This window comes from Mus caroli, unplaced genomic scaffold (genome assembly GCF_978045245.1).
Source record: "Mus caroli unplaced genomic scaffold, Mus_caroli_1 scaffold_9, whole genome shotgun sequence".
Lineage (NCBI taxonomy): Eukaryota > Metazoa > Chordata > Mammalia > Rodentia > Muridae > Mus > Mus caroli.
The window spans coordinates 116,179,718-116,199,418 of NW_028227264.1; the positions used below are offsets into that span (position 1 = coordinate 116,179,718).

Consider the following 19,701-nt stretch of genomic DNA (forward strand, 5'->3'; position numbering starts at 1 on the left):
TGTCAGTGACATACACACATACTATGGACAGAATGCAGAAAGAAATTGCCTTGTCTATCACATCTAACGCTTACCCTTAAGTGGCCCTTAGCACTCGTGAGTTAATACAAGCAAGGCTTCTGGGGGCTTGAGTGAGAACAGCCTGCACAGGTCCATATATCTGAATGCTCAGTTACCAGGAGTGCAGCTGTCTGATAGGACGAGAAGGATGAGGAGTGTGCCCTTATTGGAGGAAGTGTGTCACTGCTGGTGGGCAATAAGGTTTCAAAAGCCCTTGCTAGGCCCAGTCCCTCCTTCTTCCTGCTGCCCAAGTATCAAATATAGGACTCTCAGCTCCTTCTCCAGTATCTTATCTGCCTGCCTCCTGCCATGTTCCCTCTCATAATAATGGACTCACTCTGAACTGTAAGCCAGTCCACAATGAAATGTTTTCTTTTCTAAGAGTTGCCATGATCATGGTGCCTCTAAGACATTTTCTTTGTGGACTTCAGAAACAGAACACTTAATTTTTCAAGGAATATTTTAACACTATGTATTGTTATAGGGTCCTTGAACATACATGTTCTTAGTGGAAAATTTTGTTACAGGATAATGAATTTTAAAAGCTTAAGAAGAGTTCTAGATACATGAACAGCAATGTTTTCATGACTCAGTTTTCCTATTTAGCAAATGAGGCTCAGTGGTTAAGAGTACTGGCTGCTCTTCCACAGAACTCGGGCTCAGTCCTCAGCACACACATGGCGGCTCACAACTGCCTGTAACTCCTGTTCCAAGGAATCCAACCCCCTCACACAAACATACAAGCAGGCAAAACACCAATGCACATAAAATAAATTAATTAATTGAAAAAAAAAATCCACTTTTTTTTCTTTCTCACAAAGTTACTAAGTAGAACTGACTTTATACACTGGACTCAAAGCTTAGCATTTATAAAACTAATGCTACCCTTGATTCTAAGTTCAGAAAATATCAGTTTTCTCCTAACTACATTAAGTTCATACTTAAATTTTAGGAAGCAACAAATTATGTTGAAGACAGTTACTAGAAATATGTGAAGAAATGCATATATAGTTTATTAGGGCATGTACTGATGTGTACCAGTAAAATTAATGAAAATAATCACCTACATCAAGCATAAAATATATTATGCACTAGAAATCCTATAATATCTGCCAGCTTAAGGTAAGCCAAAAGAAGCCTACAATTTGAAATCTCTGAGAAAGCTATATGTAGATAAGAAGGCTCCATCACCTGAAAATGTAGTAATTATATATGTAACCTATATATAAGCAAATTACAGAGGCTACCACATCTTGCTAATTATTTAGGGTCACTTTAAGAGAATGAGCAAATAAAATGTCAAAATTTTACTTATGTTATTATTATTGCTAATTTTTTTGAGATGGGGTCTTACTATATAGCCCCGAGCAGCCTAGAACAGAGATCTGCCTGACTCTCAACTGTCATAGCATTACATTCATGCAACACTAAGCCCAGCTACACTATTAACTGAAATTCTGAAAATAAGTACTAGACTACCTAGAGCTGAAGGTTTTAGGGTAAAACGATGCTGATTTCAATAATCTCCTCAGTAGCGTCTCTTAGTCGTCCACTTCTCAGACAATGTGAGTGACTGCGAAGGCACCCAGGACACACTGGGAACAGTCTCCACTTGTCTTAGTGTCTTACAGACACAGCCCACATCACCACTGATCACACTCATTCACAAACAAGATATTTAAAGTGGTAACTGAAGAATACACTCATTGAAACTAAGACATTTCCAATAATTCTAACTGCAGAAATGCAGATACAGCCTAAAGACTGAGCACCAGTCACATTTACCATTGAGAAACCTAAACCAAAAACCAAACCAATTTTCACCCTCTTCTGTATTTTCTATTGGGCTCATCTTTTTCCCTGTCTTTAAGCTTTCTAAGAACTCCCAGAAGGTCAGCCTTCCCCATGGGTTCTATCTGGTAACACTTCATACTGTCTTCTCAAACTGTAAACATCCTTTCAACTCAGCACACTGAAAAGATAACCCCAGAGCAACAACAAATGTGCTGCCCAAATCTGTTTTGAAATTTGTTAGAAATACTTTTCTTCTGTTGAAATTTACTTAAAAGCTGCCTCACACTTTTGTAATACTAACAATCACTCAGAGAAATGGAGTTGGAATTCTCTGAAACTAAATATAGGTCATATTTACCCTCAGACTCACTGAGAAAAGCATCAGCTACTATTCTCAAATGTAGAGTATTTATTGACAAAGAAATCTACACAATTCAAAGGGGGGAGGATTTTCTTTGACAAGGTGATTTTATAAAAAAAGCAAAGTTACAAACCAAAATGCAACCAAATAATTAACCTTCCCTCCAGTCCATTTCCCCTTCAATGCTGACACACAGGAATGGCCGACAGTGAGCCTCTGCAACTCTCCTGCACGGAATGATCTGCAAACAGTCAGCGCCCTTTCTGCTTTAAAAAAATTCACCCCATGTAAAAAATATATAATTTGAAAATACGTGACTGGGTGAGATTATAATTTGGCATTCATAAAATATTTCCAATAATGATATTATTAATAATTAATAAAGTAGAATCTACTTTATGTAGATATAATACTTTAAAAGGTATATGAACATTTAGAAGATATATATAATAAAACTTGAGCAGACCAAACAAAGATACAATATATGGAATAACAGAAATTGAAGTACATAATAAAACAATCCACTGATTTTTATTACTAACAAAGTTATTAAGTAAAACACCCATTTAAATTGACTAATTAAATAATTATTAATAATTATTAATATTATTAATATTATTAGCCTAAGTCATAGAAATCTTTACGAAATTTAATAACTTTGCTATTAGTGAGATGAGCTGGTTTTGGAAACTCCGGAGGGTTGGCAAGAATCTGACATGCTATGCATCAGACATACTCTTACATACTAGAAAGCCCATGACATTCTTTAAGTCTATGCCCATACTTTGCACATGGGAAACTATACCTTAGCTACTTTCCTCCAGTTGAGACAGTCAAAGAAGTAGTAGGTCCCCCGCTCGTACGTGTTGGTTTTCATTGTTGGCTCCATGCCTGGTGCCCTGGTGATCCATACCCGCTCCTCCTTATGGTATCTCCAATCACGGTTAAAGCTTCAATTTTTAAAAAAGAAATAATTAATTTCTCCCGTGACACACACAAAATCAAAAAAATTATATATAAAATATATGTCTGGAGGCTTCTGCATCTGGCTTTGCTATTAAATATAACCTTATTTATAGACAGCAAGATCATTTCTTTTGTACCAAAAGCATATTCTTTAATACACATTAAAGTTGAATCTACTTTATGTAGATATAATACTTTAAAAAGTATATGAGCATTTAGAAGATATATATAATAAAACTTGAGCAGACCAAACAAAGATACAATATATGGAATAGAAATTGAAGTACACAATAAAACATCAATCCACTGATTTTCATTACTAACAAAGTTATTAAGTAAAACACCCATTTGAATTGACTAAATTCACAATTTTATAGCTATGATAATAGAATACCCATTTTGTAAAGTTTAATTTCTAAATTTAAATAATAAATTGCCAGAATCTAAGAGGATAGCACCAGAAGCCAGGCATGTGATACACAGCACTTATAAACTGGGGCAACAACATCCAAAGGGACAATGTCCACCATGATGAACCTCCATGTAAACACATGCTTCCCTGCAAACAGTTCAGTGGTTCAGACATAGATGACACGACAAAAAAAATCCATTACAGATGGAGGAGGCAGTTGATACATTTATTTATTATAACTAGATTAAAAGATATAGGTGTTAACCTCATTTCACAAAAGTGAGAGGGAAGTGGGGAAAAAATAAAGTAAATTTTCTCAAGTGAGAAATTTTAAAAACTGACAATTTAGTATGGGCATAAAGGCACAAACACGCAGGGTCTTGTGTACATAGTAATCACTGATGTGTATCAAATAATGAGATTCTGTGTCTAGTCTGCATAAAACTCTGGTTCTACAAGAACCACAACCATTCAAAACACTCAACTTACCATGCATGTCACTTCAGATAGCTGACATCAAGTTTAAAATTCTTTTTATACTACAAAGATTATAAAGCTGAAATATGCTCTCAAAATAAACAAAATTCATTTTACTAAAAATGAAGGTAATTCAAATTCTTTTCTTTGTACTACTTTGTTGTTGTGATGACCCAGGAATAAAGCTAAGGTCTAGGGCTCCTAGCCAACAACATCCCTGCTAACAACTGAAATTTCACGGAATGGACAATCTTCAATTTAAAAAACACAACCCATAACCATCATTATTTAAAAACTTTCAGAAAATCCAAGATATGCTAGAGGAGAAAGCGATCGGATATGTTGAACATACAGTTCTACCGCAGCTAAGAGTTGTAATACATCCCCGCCGTTCATGTAATACAGATAGAAGAGGAGGTCTTCTCCATATCGGCCAAGTTTGATTGCAGCCAGCTACAACAGACAAATTATGCTCAGTTGTAAAACAAATGTAAAAATTTCAGAAAATAACTGTTACCACTAAAATAAAAATTGGAAGGATAAAGTGAAATCCTTCATTTAGCAGAGACAACTAACAAATAAACAAGGCTATGTGCTGTGGAACCCACGGAGTCCCAGCTCCACGGGTCTAAAGCTGAAGCTGCATGCACAGTGGTTGTTCACAGAGCATCTCGTTCTAGCGCATCACATAGGACTAAGCATAAAAATCATAGACAGTACTCAGATTTTGTTTAAATGAATGCCTAAAAGATAATCTTTTCACATTTCCTCCTACAAGGTAGAATACAGCCTACAAAACTCTACACCTAGGATAAGTGTGATGGTCTTAGTTCTCATGTTCACACAAGCACCTGAAGCATCTACCTAACTAAACACAGGGCCTATCTGAGCTGCTGCCCAATCAGTCACTTGGCTTTTCTGCATTCCTGCCTCAGTGAGTGCAGCTCCCTCCCAGTGTGTTTGTTACCCTACTCTGCTGGCCGTTGTGAATGCATGGAGTTCTCCGGTATTTTTCACACTGGCCTAAGAAAAGGCCTCAGGTCTACAGTACTGGTGCGGCACATACAGTGGAAAAATGTCGAATAACGTCAAAAAGGTGTTTGTGGGTTCTCCCATTAAAAACATTTTATGTGAATAACATCTCTTATGAGTAAGGGCATAAAATGTCAGGAGGAGAATCACCAAATTTTCCAAGTTAGTGGATTTCCATTCACTATGGCTACAATTATTAATTACAAGAAATATTTTATCGTTCCTAACATTGATTTTAAAAAGACCTACAGCATATTAATTAAAATAGAAATAACATTGCTATCCTTATGTGAATGGTATACAGACACATACGCCTAAGACTGCTAGTAGATTAGCATGCCGTCTGAACCGAGAGTGGTACCAAGAGAGTAGCTAAAATCGATGCCTAAGAATAGAAAGGTGTACTCACTCACCTTATCCCTAATGTGAATGTTTGTTAAGTATTCTGATGGGACATGGAAGTCTGCACAATAAAACAAACAAAGGTGTTACTAACTGATACTTAGGAAATACCTTTTAAACAATTGTGAGCACAAATAGATTCTCCTACCTATGTCTTGAGGCCGACAAGGTGAAGAAGCCCAGGGTGATGCAAATTTGGGATAGAGATTTCTGAACAAGTAAAAAAAAAGCCACTTTAAAGAACAAAGTAGAAAACTGTATTTCTAACTTAATTTCAGGAAAATGGGGAAAAAAGAATTCAAATAAAAAATAAGCATCCTTTTTGGTTCCTCTCTTGAATTTACTGCAACTTTATAGCAGAAAAGTAACCCAGGAGCGCTTCCTCTAGTGCTCCCAACAGAGCGCAAAGCACAGCAAGTCAGAATATACTTAGGTACAAAATGGAAATAGTCTACTTTAAATTAGCTGTAACTAACAATGCTCTAAGTTCATTTCTACACTACTCTCCAGTTATAGTACTTTCCATGTCCACCTCACTCAAAGCCGCAACGATGAGGAGCCAGATTTCATATCACTGAACACATGTTGTGAGTGCCTATTCTATGCTCTGAATAAGTTAAGTGATCAAAACGAAGACTGCTGATATTGGAACACTTACTTTCTGTCTAAGTGTATGGCTAATTGGACACTGGCAGATAATTAGCATAACAAATGAATAATATTGGTTATATAATTAAATAGGGTGATCAGTTTAAGTCCGATTTGACAAGCTTAGATAGATGTAAACAAATATGCAAGGATATAAGAGCGATAATCACAGGTCAATAGCTAGTAGAACACTGCACTAGTCAAGGAAAACATCAGAACAACTGAGGCAGAGACAGCGTGACATGAGAGGCGGAGGAAGGCAGGGAAACGCTTCCAAGGTGGAGTCAGAAGAAAGGCAGGATGATGTGAACACTGCACGGCTGCTACTCAGGGAGGTTTAAATCAGAGCAAGAAATCTGTACTTGGGGCTGAGCAGAGAAAGAATTATCTTGAGTGCTACACAAAACCATACAGAAAGAGCAAGAAGCAAACCAAGACTCCCTGCGGTGATGCGCTCGCAGAATAGTCAGGCAACCAGCCAGGCTGCCAGCGACTGAACGAGACTACGATTGCATTCTCTATCTACTGAAAGGACTGCATCCGACAGAAAAGGACAGACTAAGGATGATGTCGCTTCTGGAAGTATTAATGCAGACCAACAAAGCATAGACATGCTGTAGGTTTAACCCAAATCTTAAAAGAGATATTTAGCTAATAATGGCATCTAAAATCTCAAGTTCAAGAAAAAAGTCTGCAATGGAAGTAGGCGTTTGGAATTTTCGATCTATGTGGTCCTTAAGAGCACAAGTCTAGATAAGAGCATCAAGACGACAATCCAGGGACGAGCCAACGTTACCAGGTAAGAATGGTATCTTCAGAGTCAAGTGAGGAAGGAGCACCAAGAGAAAGTGGGGATGATGCAGAAAGTTTAATGGAATCGTGGGAACAGATTCCTAGCAAAAATGGATTTAATAGAATGAAAGAACACAAGTTAGAAAAATTAAGATGGTTCATTTGAGATGGTTTGCTTCAAAAAAAAAAAAAAAAAGAATTAAAAATGAAGATAACTCAAAGGAGGTTGATCAAGATAATGTAACTTCGATACAAATAGAAAAATAAGTTTCTCTGTATTTGACACGAGAAATGTGAAAACAGAAATGCTATAAGTTGGAAGGAAATCATGGCATGTATGTGGCAATAACATCATCACTCACACAGAAGCAGGAGTGCTTTAAGGAGCCACCCTGGACTACACTACACTACCAGCCAAGACCATTTCCACAGTCCTGGGGGGCGGGCTGAGGGTGTAGCTCAGGGGCACAGCATTTGCTTACTGGGTACAACACTGGTTTGGATGCCAGAACCAGGGAAAGGAGAAAAAGTTAAGACTTGCACTCATGAGTTTTTATGAAGTTTTAGTAGGAAGCATGGACCAAAGATTTTGGCAAGGTCATGTCAGATTTAGAATGGTGGCAGGCCATTAGATTTGGAGGCAGGACCAGGTTAATGCCCTCTTCTATTTGCTTACACCTGTCTTTGTAAAGTAGAAATAGTAGCCAGGTCATTATTAGAGCTACAGACAGGAGGAAATGCTATTACTGGCTTGATAAAATGCAAAACAGTCACATAGGATAACAGCAGCAAAAAAACCAACCAACCAACCAACCAACCCAAACACATCCAAAAGCAAACAAAAGGTTCTGAAAGGATTATGTCATCAGGTAGAAGTATGCCTGCGCCTGGTGGTGGCGGTGCACGCCTTTAATCCCAGCCCAGCACTTGGGAGGCGGAGGCAGGCAGATTTCTGAGTTACAGACCAGCCTGGTCTACAAAGTGAGTTCCAGGATAGTCAGGGCTATACAGAGAAACCCTGTCTCAAAAACAAACAAACAAACAAAAACAAAACAAAACAAAAGAAGTATGCCTGCAAAATTTTGGACTCAAGTTTAAGTTCCTGAGCATCAGTGTGCAGCAGGACCAGAGAGTGAAATTATACTTTTCTGTAGTCCAACCAGAAGATGGTCAAGAATGAAACAAACAGATGGGTACAGACTCTTAAGATGAAGGAATGATGAGAAGTGAGAAGGGCAGACAGTCAAGCTTGCCTAAGTGAGCAATTATGATTCATCATAAAATTTAATGGTGAGAAGGATGTGAGCTCATCAAAGAGGAGGAGATAAGAACACCGAGGAAGACAGAGAGCTAGAGAATGAGAAGTCGCAATAGAATCAAATGATACAGAAGTCACAGCCACAAGAGAGGCATGGGAAACAGTGATAGTTAAAAAGCAAGCAACAAGGTAAACTTAGTTCAGAATAATGACAAGATCAATGGGCTGGATAAAGATGTGGCTTGGGGACCAACCCAAATGCCTTGCAGATGGATCCTTGGTATTTCTCAGTGATCTATGGGCTAGCTAGAAAGAACGGCCCAGGAGTATGCAGGCTGATGATGAGATTAGCTACAAGTCTGAGGCTCTCTGGGGTGGCACAGGATACAGGATAACACCTATAATGCCTGCCTGGGTTACTCTGTCTGCAAGAGAAAAAGTTAACAGTACGAGAATCTATTACATACTAGAAGATATGTACAAACATGGAAGGAAAAACTTACTCAGGTGAGTTCAGATTGAGGCCTAATGTTGTTAAGTCACTTCCTAAAGCAAGATGTACCATTCCTGGGTCTGTCTCTGCTGCCCTGATAAATGTTAACAGGCCAATCATTCCAAATTGGTCCGTCACCATCCCTTGAGGAATGTTAGTAACTCGACCTGGTTAAGAAAAACACAGTTATTTTTACTTTATATTAAGGAAAGTAGAGAAAACTGTACTTTCAAATATCTCTGACATATTTATGGAGTCCCACCATCAGGTAACACCTGGATCCCCTTTTTCTGCTGATTATTGTTTTGTGTTGTTGAACTTTTATCTCCAGGGAATTTGGGTCCATCTGTACTTGAAGTCGTCTTCCCCGATGTACTCAAATTCTAGCACGAAAAAAGAAAAGCATGACATTAGATGTGCTGAATATCAACGTTTAAATTCATCACCCCCTTGCTAGCCATCCACTATTATATCTAAATTAGTAGCAATTATCTGTTTCCTACTTGAGAATCGTCTCCCATAACTGCCTCATGGAATACAAATAAATTCTGTGTCTGAAATGAGTATTTAAAGGGCAAGATCTTGAGAAAATTAGTCTTTTCTTTTTTGTTTTTTTTTAAAATCTGTCATAGATCACAGGGGGTAAAATATGAAAAATATCTGTCTTTCTTGGGGTTTTATGCTTTGTTGATGCACACTTCTATATAAAAAGAGTAATTACATATTACAGTACTAAAAATATTACCAAAGAAACCTCAAAGGTAAACTAGGAATATATGACCTTTCAAAACTTACACTTATTTCCATCCTTACCCAACAATCTTCTTTAAGCCCATCAAACATACAGAAAAACAAAAAACAAACAAACAAACAAACAAACAAACAAAAAACCAGCTCTCTGTCTTGAATGTTGGAAGGAATAAACACACTTTAAATCAGAAGCTGAGGTCGCTGAATCAACACAGGTATTAAAATGTGCATAGAGATTCTTCAAGGAGAAAACTTACTCAAGAAAAACAGAGCTCCTTAGAAGTCTATATAACCAAACGTCATGGGGTCCAGCTGACAGGGACTACAATAAAAGTCTAAATTAACTCACAAGTTCAACAGAAATTTGCAAACCTACATGAAATAGGAAAAAAAATGCTATCTTCTAAGTTATAAAGCTTTCTACATTTTTCAGAAGTTAGATGATTACGGTGCTCATACCGTTGTGTAGCAGCGTCTAGTAACTATTAGTGTCAGGCAAGTCTACAGGGAGAAAACTACTCCACTCACACACATGGTGCTCAGCTACTTACAGATTTGCTGTCGTCATTACTTGACGTTGGATCTTTATAGCTGGAACCAGGTAATGCTGGAAAATCTTCGTTGTGTATTGAGAAGTCTTGGGATTGCTCATTTGCAGGTTTTGTTACCATTCCAACTATGTAATGAAAAGAATCCAGAAAATGTAATTGAATCTATGATATTGTCTTATAAACTATATAAGAACTAACTTTGCTCATCACAATATACCAAAAGCTTTTTTAAAAAAGCATATGAACTGGCAACTCAAAAATTAATATGCAGGATAATGATAAAGAATGAAATTTTGATTTACTGCTGAAAAGAAGCAACATATAAAGCAATACAAGAAAAACAAGTGGTAATCCTGAAATTCCAATCTAATGTTATATAGGTGCTTAAAATAATATTTGATATTGGTAATAATATTCAAAATGCCGGCTTACAGGCTAGCTTTAAATATCTGACTAGATGCCATAAACACCAGTTAGCTGTCAAATGAAAATGAATATAATAAAATGTAAAAGAACATGTCAGTATTCTACTTAAAAGTGACTTACAGAATGAGCAAATTGCAACCAATTATAAAACAATTCCACTTTATTTCTCATGTTCTTGGACTCCATGTTACAGATGTAAAACATGCAAGGACTGGGAAATACTCTCCCCACTATACTTGTCATTAGTCGGGCCCTTATTGGAGAACAAAATCCAGTTTGGGGCTCCACAATTCAAGAAGGAAATGGAGAAACTAGAGATGGTCCAAGGAGAGCAACGGGAAAGTTTAAAGGGATGAAAGAAAGGACCTATGGGGAAAGGTTAACAACATTAGCATCTGAACTGAGAGGCAAGCAGCTAGGCACGCAACTTCAGGGCACGGCACATTCTCTTATTTTGGGAAAACAGATTTGAAAGGTTTAAGATATGATCAATAGTTTTTCCTCTACACATTATTTTTACTCATATCCAGAAGTACAGAACTTGAAACCCTTGATTATGGAGAAAATATTAGCTCTATTTTAAAATAAATGATGAATAAACCCATCTAATTAATACCTTGATACCAGTCTGTATGAGATCTCACCCACAAGAAACAAGAGTTTGGCTATGCTGGTATCATGAAAGTTTTTGTCTCAGCTGTTATTCTGTTACTGCATATGGTTTGCTTAATATTGATAATTCAGGCTCTACTACCCAAATCTCTTAACTTATAGAGACTGTAAAAAGAGTGACTGGGTATAGTAATCATAGCCAAGAATCTGTAAAAATACAAAACCATAAGCATTGGTTCTCACAGGCTTTGCAAGAGGGCATTTGCCAGTGTGCAGAAATGTGTGCCGCATGGATGGGAGAAGAGCCGGTACTAGTACACAGTAGCCAAAAGTTGAAAGTGTTGCTAAATGTTACCTAAATAAGCACCCTCAGACTACCCTACCCTCCTTCTGAAATGAACTTTCCAGCCCCAGTGTGAATTTAGAGAAATCTTCACTTAGAGAGACATACCTCAATGCAGTTATTATTAATTACCAGGGATATAGTCTCTTAAAGGTAGGGCCAACTAACAAAAGCTAAGCCACAAAATTAATCACATATATTAAACTAAAGCATGCAGTACGGAAGAAATAACTTCTGAATAGCAATGAAATCAAGTATTTAGATTTCTGTACTAAAGTTTACCACTCAACTTTGCTATGGTGGATACATGGAAAGGAAAAACCAATTTTCAAATTATGAATTCTGACAAAATAATGCTAACCTGGTCTGACAACATAAATACCTACAACCATGCACACACAGACATATACGCGTGTAGTACACATGACTGTAGCCCTTATTTGGCCATCACTAAGAACATGCATTACCGTAAGGAGCTCTTCCAGCCAAGGGGTTTATTAATGGAGTTGGGTTGCCGCTCCCTTCCCTTCTATTCCGGTCGGCTAACGCTGGGAAATCTGAAAGGTCCAATCCTGTCACATTTTCACTGCCATCTAAATGATAAGAGATAATGCTCGTTACTGACTCCACAAACCTTTACAATGAATTATAAAAGCCAAACAAACATCTCATGTGAAACAACAGCGTCTTCTTCCTTAATAGTGCAGAGTGGTTGCGGTAGGTCCATGACAGTGGGCATGCATGCTGTGGACTCTGTGGACTGGTTTTGTCTCATGGGATTCATTCCCTAATAACTGAGGAAAGCAGCATGCTGCCAGCGTCTGAAACTACCCAGGTCTGGAGGTGGAGACATAAAAGAGAGGGCTGGGTGTTTCTGCCCTTGATGGAAGAGGGCAATGAAACATAGAGCCTGTTAGGGAGCAGGAGCTGCACTGTTGAGCTGTATCTGAGCTCTTCATTAAAACTGGACGGGGCAATATCTACATTACTTGGAACTTCAACTATAAAGATATGACGATGACACTACCTCTTATGAATGTCCAGGAAGACTTTGAGGCAAACGGCAGAGAGAGAAGCCCTGAGGACTTCTGCCCAGTATACTTTAGTAGGAGACAAAACCGTGTACATGTGCATGTGACTGTGAGCCCCACGGAAGCATGGGCTCCTCCGATGTGTCAGGAGTGGGTGGGGAATAGAGGAACCATCAACCCCAGAAGTTTATATTGCCTGTTACACAGTAGGCGCTCAATAAATATACTGAATAAAGATCTATATATATTTTTGTTGTTTTAAATTATACCGCTACCATTAGACATAAACAGTTAACCCAACTTCTCTATTCTGGCTATTTTAATTATTTTTCCCCTCAACCTTTCCTGTTCTTAACCTGTATTCTAATTTTGAACTACTTAATTTTCTACCTACAATTTAGCAGAATGAAATCATTTTTCTTTATGTTTTGCCTTGTTTTATAAGCATGTATAGTTCTGAGGTCATTTTTCAATTAATTTTGACTTTTCTGAAAATTTTGACAATAGTATAACTACCATCCTCTGAGTAACTTCATTTATTAAGACAAAAGGACTGTATGAACACACCAGGAAAGGTGATCATTTAAAACTACACGTATAAAGGTAAAGATAAACCATTTCTCACAAAGTTTTCTTTACATTTCCACTAAAAATACAGTATCGATAAAGCAAAAGAAATTAAAATCTTATTTACTGTTTTAATTTATAAGTTAGTATCTCTCAAATTATGATTAATTATAAACTTCAAGTAAAAATTAACTTTTAATACATGTTCTTAGATATTTCCATGTCTAATTTAAAATTGTCATGTATTAGGTTAGAATATACTTTAACCAACAATTTATAATTTTCTCAGTATAAAATCTAAGAATTTCAAATTTCTGAAACTTTGTAGTAGCATATTAAAAGCACTATTCAGTAGAAATGTGGAAGGTAGGCAGACTTCGCATGCTAGCTGTGAAAAAGTGGCCTCTTTAAAGTCAATGAAGTGTATCGTTTTGTTGTAAGAATTACGAAGTTGATAGGTTTTAAAGTCACATCCAGAAAACTATGACATTTAAATGCTTAAAAATCTTCCATTGAAAGAAACGGATATACAATTTAAATGCTTAAAATCTTCCATTTCTTTCAATGGCTTTAATCTTGGCTGGTCCACTTGAGTTGTTCAACAAACCATCAGAACGCCCAGAAGCTAAAAACCTATAGCTAAAGAAGGGCTCCCTTTAGGTCTTCTGCAGCATATGCATACTATGCCGCCTCACACCTCCCCTCTCACCATCACCTCACATACAGAGTGCCCAGTAACACTCATACTGGTCCCACTGATGCACTAATCATGGCAACACCCCTTCTTTTCTCACCACCAAAGCACCGAGAGGCATGGCTAACCAGCAATACCTACCACTCCCTGTTTAAGAATCCAACAGACTTTAGTTTTTGCCAAAAATCAAGTTACTTTCCAGGTAGCTCAATCTTATAGATAATACTGGATCAAAATTCTTAAGGATTAAATGTGAAATTTTTCATTAAGCTATTTTTAAAAATGCTAAGTGCTTCCTACGATTGAGATTCTCTTCAATCTGAGTATCTAAAACCAGAATGTCCTACCACCCAACCTAGAATATACTACTTTTCCTAGTGACAGGGCAAAGGACAGGAAACATTTTAAAGAAAAAAAAAAAAACAAGATTCTGAGACATAAATATAGTCCAAATTAGTATTTACTCTCTTTAGATGTTAGAAAATAATTCTGATGTTACAATGCAAAATACTATATTGCAAGGCCAAGTTAGGGGGAAAACATTTAAATGACTCTCTGCTGTTTAAGTAAATCCTATCACTGACAGTTTTCCACTAAGTTCCATTTAAAACAGTAAAATCCTGCTCCTATCCAGAGAGCAGGCTGCCGATTCGCTTGTAGTTCAGAACTCTACTGTACTTCATTAGGGGACTAGCTCCAGAGTAAGCTTACCTGTTCCATTAAAAATGTTACTTGATAAGGAGTTATTCATTCCAAATGCCTGATTCCTGTTCATTCCAAATCCAGACATACTGGGCACATAGAAAATAATTTTAGATATACAGTAAGAACACTAACTTTGAGATGTAGAAAAATAAAAGTATATATTTTGGGTCTCCTCATATAAAACAATAATATGTTTCAAAACCAATGCTAATTTGAGACTAAAATATTTTAATTTAAAAATTTCTCTAAAATTTTTTAATGAACAAGAAAGAATCAAACAATTTAAACAAATTAATTTTAAAAACCAAAAAAAGAAACTTAAGTTATGAATGGTAAAGAGTATCATTTAATGTGTGCTGGTGTGCTATCTTTCTGGATAAATGCATCTACCTCAACAGTATACAGGTAGGTAAAGATTACCCTTCTCGATGCTTGCTTTTGTTCCTGACTTATAAAGCTTGCTTTTCAGTGCAAGTCTTCTCTTTACAACCTGTCTTTTCCAACTATTCTTTCCTGGGAGTCTAGGTCTTATTCATTCTCTGCCCCCTGGTGTTTAGATTTACAAGGTAATCAATAAATGTTGACTTGACCTGAATTAAACTGACCGGGTACTTTTTAAAAAAGCTGAATTCAGTGTTTTAAAACTCATCATTCATATCTTAAATAGAGCTTAGTTTTCATCTGCTAAACAGAAAAAAGTTCCATATGGTACTGTCAATTTTGAATTAATGTATAACTTGGTTTCTGCAAATAATTACAAACAACCCCCTTTTTCTCTTGTATAAACCTAAGCAAAACAAGAAAAAGAAACTGCATTCAAAAGAAGACCAGATAACTAAGAATGTCAACGAGGATTATTAATGAAGATTCTACAAAGAAACCTTATCATGAAATAGTCTTCTTGTAGGTTAGTGTGCCGGTGCACAGCAGGGTTAAGCATCTGGAGATGACAACTGTAACTCCTCTGCCTGACTCAGTAGACCTAGCCACCTTTGGTTAAGCTATGCAGCTAGTGGAACAACATTCTAGAGCAAAGATAGAGTGTCAACAAACATTTTTTCCTATTATACTAGAGCTACTGGTTGTATAAATACCCTCAAATACAGATTTAGTATTCAGCTGAAGCTATTTCATAGCAAAAACAATTTATAAGGAATATACATAAGCAGAAGTTAAGAGTTTTATTACAGTGACATTTTTATGCAAATGAATAATTAAAATGTGAAAATATACAAGAAAGTAAAAATATTTAATGAACAAGAATGCAGAATGATGCAATAAAGCCTAAACAATACAGTTAAGCTATCAAAAAGAGTTATAATGACATGTTGTAAATAATTGCTTAAAAACTTAGATAAAATGACAGGATACTGCAGAGCCTACATAGAACAACTGGAGTTTGTGGGACAGAGGCTGAGCAGGAGGGTATGCTAAGCACCCATTTTAGTACAGATTGACAAGGAGGAAGTGAGGTGGCCAGGACAGCAACAACTACATGAAGGTGCTTTCTTTCACTCCATAGTTTCCATGGAAACTAAGTATAACATACATATGACATGTGACTCAAATTTATGTTGCTTTGCAAGAAAGCTTTACATTTCAGATATAACTCTCATGTTACCCAAACAGCTTCAACATACTAGCAAAATGAATCACTGCTCTTATTCGTACAGTACAATGGAAAGAAAACTACTAGCTTATTTTTTTGTTCGTTTTGAATCTCTAGACATAAAATTTAGAGGAGCACTGCTTTGAGACAGTCTGCATGCAATTGTGAAAGGTTTTCCGTAGCTCAGCGGGCATCCAGACCGTGCCTGCCTGAAGCACGGGAGCGATAACGCAGCATGCTCTCCTCCAGTCATACTCCTAACCCAGAACTCTTAGAATCACACAATGGATAAACTCTACTTAATAATAAAAGGATAAATCAATAAAAAAATTGCCTGGTGACCACCCAAGAACATTTCCTTTCTAATACCACATCAACAAAACGATTTAACATGCTCTGTAAAATAAAACCATCTTTTCTAAGAGAATGTGTTCTGAGTCTTCAGAGGGTTAAGACTTATGATAGGTAACAACCCTGTTCACAAGTACACAATTAAAACACACCTATGAGACACAAGCCACAGCTCGAAAACAAAGCGTTGCACATGAAAGGGCAAACCTGAGTTTGTATACCCCAAAAGACAATTATATGCAGTATCAGGAAGCATCTTACCTGTTCACAGTAAAAGGCTGTCGAGAAGGCTGTTGCTTTGGCATACATATTATGCTTGGCGAGCTTCTGTTGGGGCTACCTAACCCTGAACTGCTCATGCTATTTGTCCTGCTAGGAATTCCAATGCCCTGACCAACCTGGGAGTGGTTCATCATATTCCTAGGATTCATAGGCAAAATACCCCTGAAAAAGAAGTCCATTATACTAAATAAGCTCTCTACAATCACTCATTAAAATTCTCTATAATCAATCAATTGCTCTAACCCCTACAATTTCAAATATACATTCAGCTGTATTCCTAACTTTATAGTGGAACTAAAAAAGGTGCAATCATAAAAGAGAACTACTGGGACAACTATGATATAAATTATAAATGTTTTCCACATATATATTTAGAATAATTTCATTCAAAGTTCAAATTATTCTGTCCTCTTGATATTAGTAATATACATAATCTATGTTATCTGTTTTCTTTTACTGTAACTAAACAAAAGATGTGTGGTGTGGGAGCAAGCAAGGCATACAGTTATCTTGGAGTCATTTTAAATTGAACATCTTTAGGGAAGAGGTATGCAGCCTTTTGTAAAAGCTCCCGAGCAGGCAATTAAACCCTGATCCATCCAGATGATAACTAGCTTAGCTTCAAGATCAAATGCTATCTATCACTGCAATGACATAAAATGAGAGAGGTATTGTTTTCTGAGTGCAAGGCACTGAACCAGAAAATCAAGTAGTTCATGACCATACTAAAAAATTAAAAGCTTGCTTACTCTACAAAAATACATTCTGAAAAGATTCTGGGTCCGTTAATAAATACCTGCTTGGAGATGGAGGCGTGTGAAGTGACATTGTTGGTACCCCTGTTGTTGGCGTGACGTGGCTCGGTAACTGAGTGCCTTGTGATAAGCTGCGGTTTAACTGAGGGGTGCTGTTGCTCATCCCCCTCATTGGAAGGCCTAGTGCACCTAATAAGAAAATTCAGAAGGAGGAGATTCATTGCCATCGGGAATGAAATTGGTGTCCGTCTTCTGGAGTTGGCGATTTAAAACATTTTAAATGACCTAGCATTCAACTCACTGCGAATGGACTCGAATTTTAAACAGAAGTTTTAGTCTGAAATTTAATGTTTTGATTGTTTTTGTATTTTTCATATTTCGATTTTACAATAAATTATGTAAATAATTATGACAAATAAAATGTTACATAATACAAATGGATCTTGTTCTCAGATTCATTAAGGGCATATTTGTGAGACTAGCACATGCAAATATGCCATTAAGAAATTCTGCAATATTGTGTGTTTTAACTTACAATTAATGTACATAGAAAAGACAATCATTCCCATTTCGTCATAGTATCTTTCATATATTATCCTTTGTAAACGCATTTTAGAGAAATTTATTATTAATACATATTTTGTAACACTACAATTTTTACAAACCCACATATAATATTTAGCAATTGTTAAAAAGAAAACCCTAATCTGATATAGGTATAATTTTTTTAAAAAATTGTATGATTTAAAAATATTTCAAAGTATAATGATCCTACATTTTTCAAGCACATCTGGGGCCAGATACAGGAATAGACATGGTCTATAGGTATACTTTTTAAGACTATTGTGTTTTGCCATTCAGGTATAGAATTCAAAAATATTAATCAAATTGGACAAACTTAATTTTTTAAATGTTTGACATGCTCACTATTTTCAGATGGTATGAAATGTGAATTATTTTGAAGTTCAGAAGGGAGAGTTAATATTCTATCCATGTTTATCCTCCTCCTTCTCTCACAGGTAGGTCTACAGCATTGTTTCAGTTGCCATCCTATCCATCTGTGAATGCCTCCTTCCCTCCATCTTTCTGAGCCACAGGTTTTAGTGCTTTGTTTTCAGTGTGCTAACTATGTGATACACTGGTCATTAAATGTATTTTAGGAGTTGAATTAAAGAAAAAGGACATAACTCATCAGAAATCATAATGACTGTGGTGCTGGGGATTTAAGACGTTTTTTTCTTCTGTTGCAGATTGAGGTCTAAGCATTTCAAAGACCTGAAGAGCCTGAATCTCTCCTTTCACAGCAATAGAATACTGCGTACACTGCACTTTCTCTCGCTCTATGCCTTTCACATAGAGAGAGTACTGTGTATTCTGTACTTTGGCCAAACATCTGCAAAATTTGTCTTTTGGCATCACAAGGAGCTCAGAGACTGCACTGAGAGCTGAGGGGCTGTCAACCCCACAGTTTAAGGTACCTGGAAGGGACTGGCCTAGCGTACATACGGTCTTGTCACTGTTTGTGTCTAGACACCATACTGTTTGTGACTTTAGGAATGCTACTGCCTACTGTCATTTTCTCTAAATCTGGGACAAAAATAAAGAAGAAAAGAGTTTAAAACCCAGCCTATGCCCCTTCCTCAATCACACAGTTTTCCTAGAGGGACTGTGGGTGCCTCCCATCATAAACCCATCAAAATGGTAATTTTCCTAACACACATTTCCTAGTTGCCCAGGATGTGGCAAATATCATACAAGCTGCTAGGAAAAGTAGCAGTAAAACCGAAAAGGCTCCTAACCTCAGGTGCTTAATTAATCTCTACTTCTACACAGTGTCTTAAAGTTAGTTCTAGATGAAAACTTCCAACAGGCAGGTGTAGTTGCCAGTTACTCATAGCCAAAGTTACACACTTGCAGATGTTAAAGATCCCCTACTCTGTCTACATTTTACAGATAAGAAATCTGATCCCCAGATAAGTTAACTGACTTCTCCAAGGCAACACAAAGAACTAGGGCTAGAATTTGGATCTCTTAACCCCTTGTGTTCTTGAGGGCAGTACTAAGAGGGCAGCACAACTGAGAAAGAACCACCATGGTGAGTGCCTAGTAAGACCCTCGCCTCTAGCCTCCTTTAGTCTGTACTGTTGGCTGCCTCGCTCTCTCCTTACTGTCTGTCTGTCTCCCTTCAGCTTCACCTTCCCTTCCTTTTCATTCTTCTTATTTTCATCACTCGCTCGCTCTAAGTCATAACTTCAAATTTCACTCTTTTTACCCTTTTAAAGAAATCAGTAGGCCCTCAAAAAGACTGGTTTTTGTCTACAGTAACTTCC

General features: G+C 36.9%; 1 protein-coding gene across 10 annotated transcripts in view; it reads right to left on the minus strand.

Annotated features, from left to right (window-relative positions):
• The window catches only part of Cnot2 (CCR4-NOT transcription complex subunit 2), a 94,119-nt gene that overhangs the window by 3,509 nt on the left and 70,909 nt on the right, over positions 1-19,701 (minus strand). For 9 of the 10 annotated variants that reach the window (XM_029482813.2, XM_021174169.3, XM_029482814.2 and 6 more), the window contains 11 exons: positions 17,413-17,560; positions 16,596-16,778; positions 14,381-14,460; positions 11,845-11,970; positions 9,997-10,121; positions 8,958-9,078; positions 8,706-8,862; positions 5,653-5,714; positions 5,516-5,565; positions 4,423-4,523; positions 3,021-3,165 (listed from right to left, as the gene is read on the minus strand). In XM_029482813.2, the coding sequence (XP_029338673.1) occupies positions 3,021-3,165; positions 4,423-4,523; positions 5,516-5,565; positions 5,653-5,714; positions 8,706-8,862; positions 8,958-9,078; positions 9,997-10,121; positions 11,845-11,970; positions 14,381-14,460; positions 16,596-16,778; positions 17,413-17,560 (1,298 nt within the window). The remainder of the gene's footprint in view (positions 1-3,020; positions 3,166-4,422; positions 4,524-5,515; positions 5,566-5,652; positions 5,715-8,705; positions 8,863-8,957; positions 9,079-9,996; positions 10,122-11,844; positions 11,971-14,380; positions 14,461-16,595; positions 16,779-17,412; positions 17,561-19,701) is intronic. The other variant, XM_085843181.1, reaches the window with a different exon arrangement.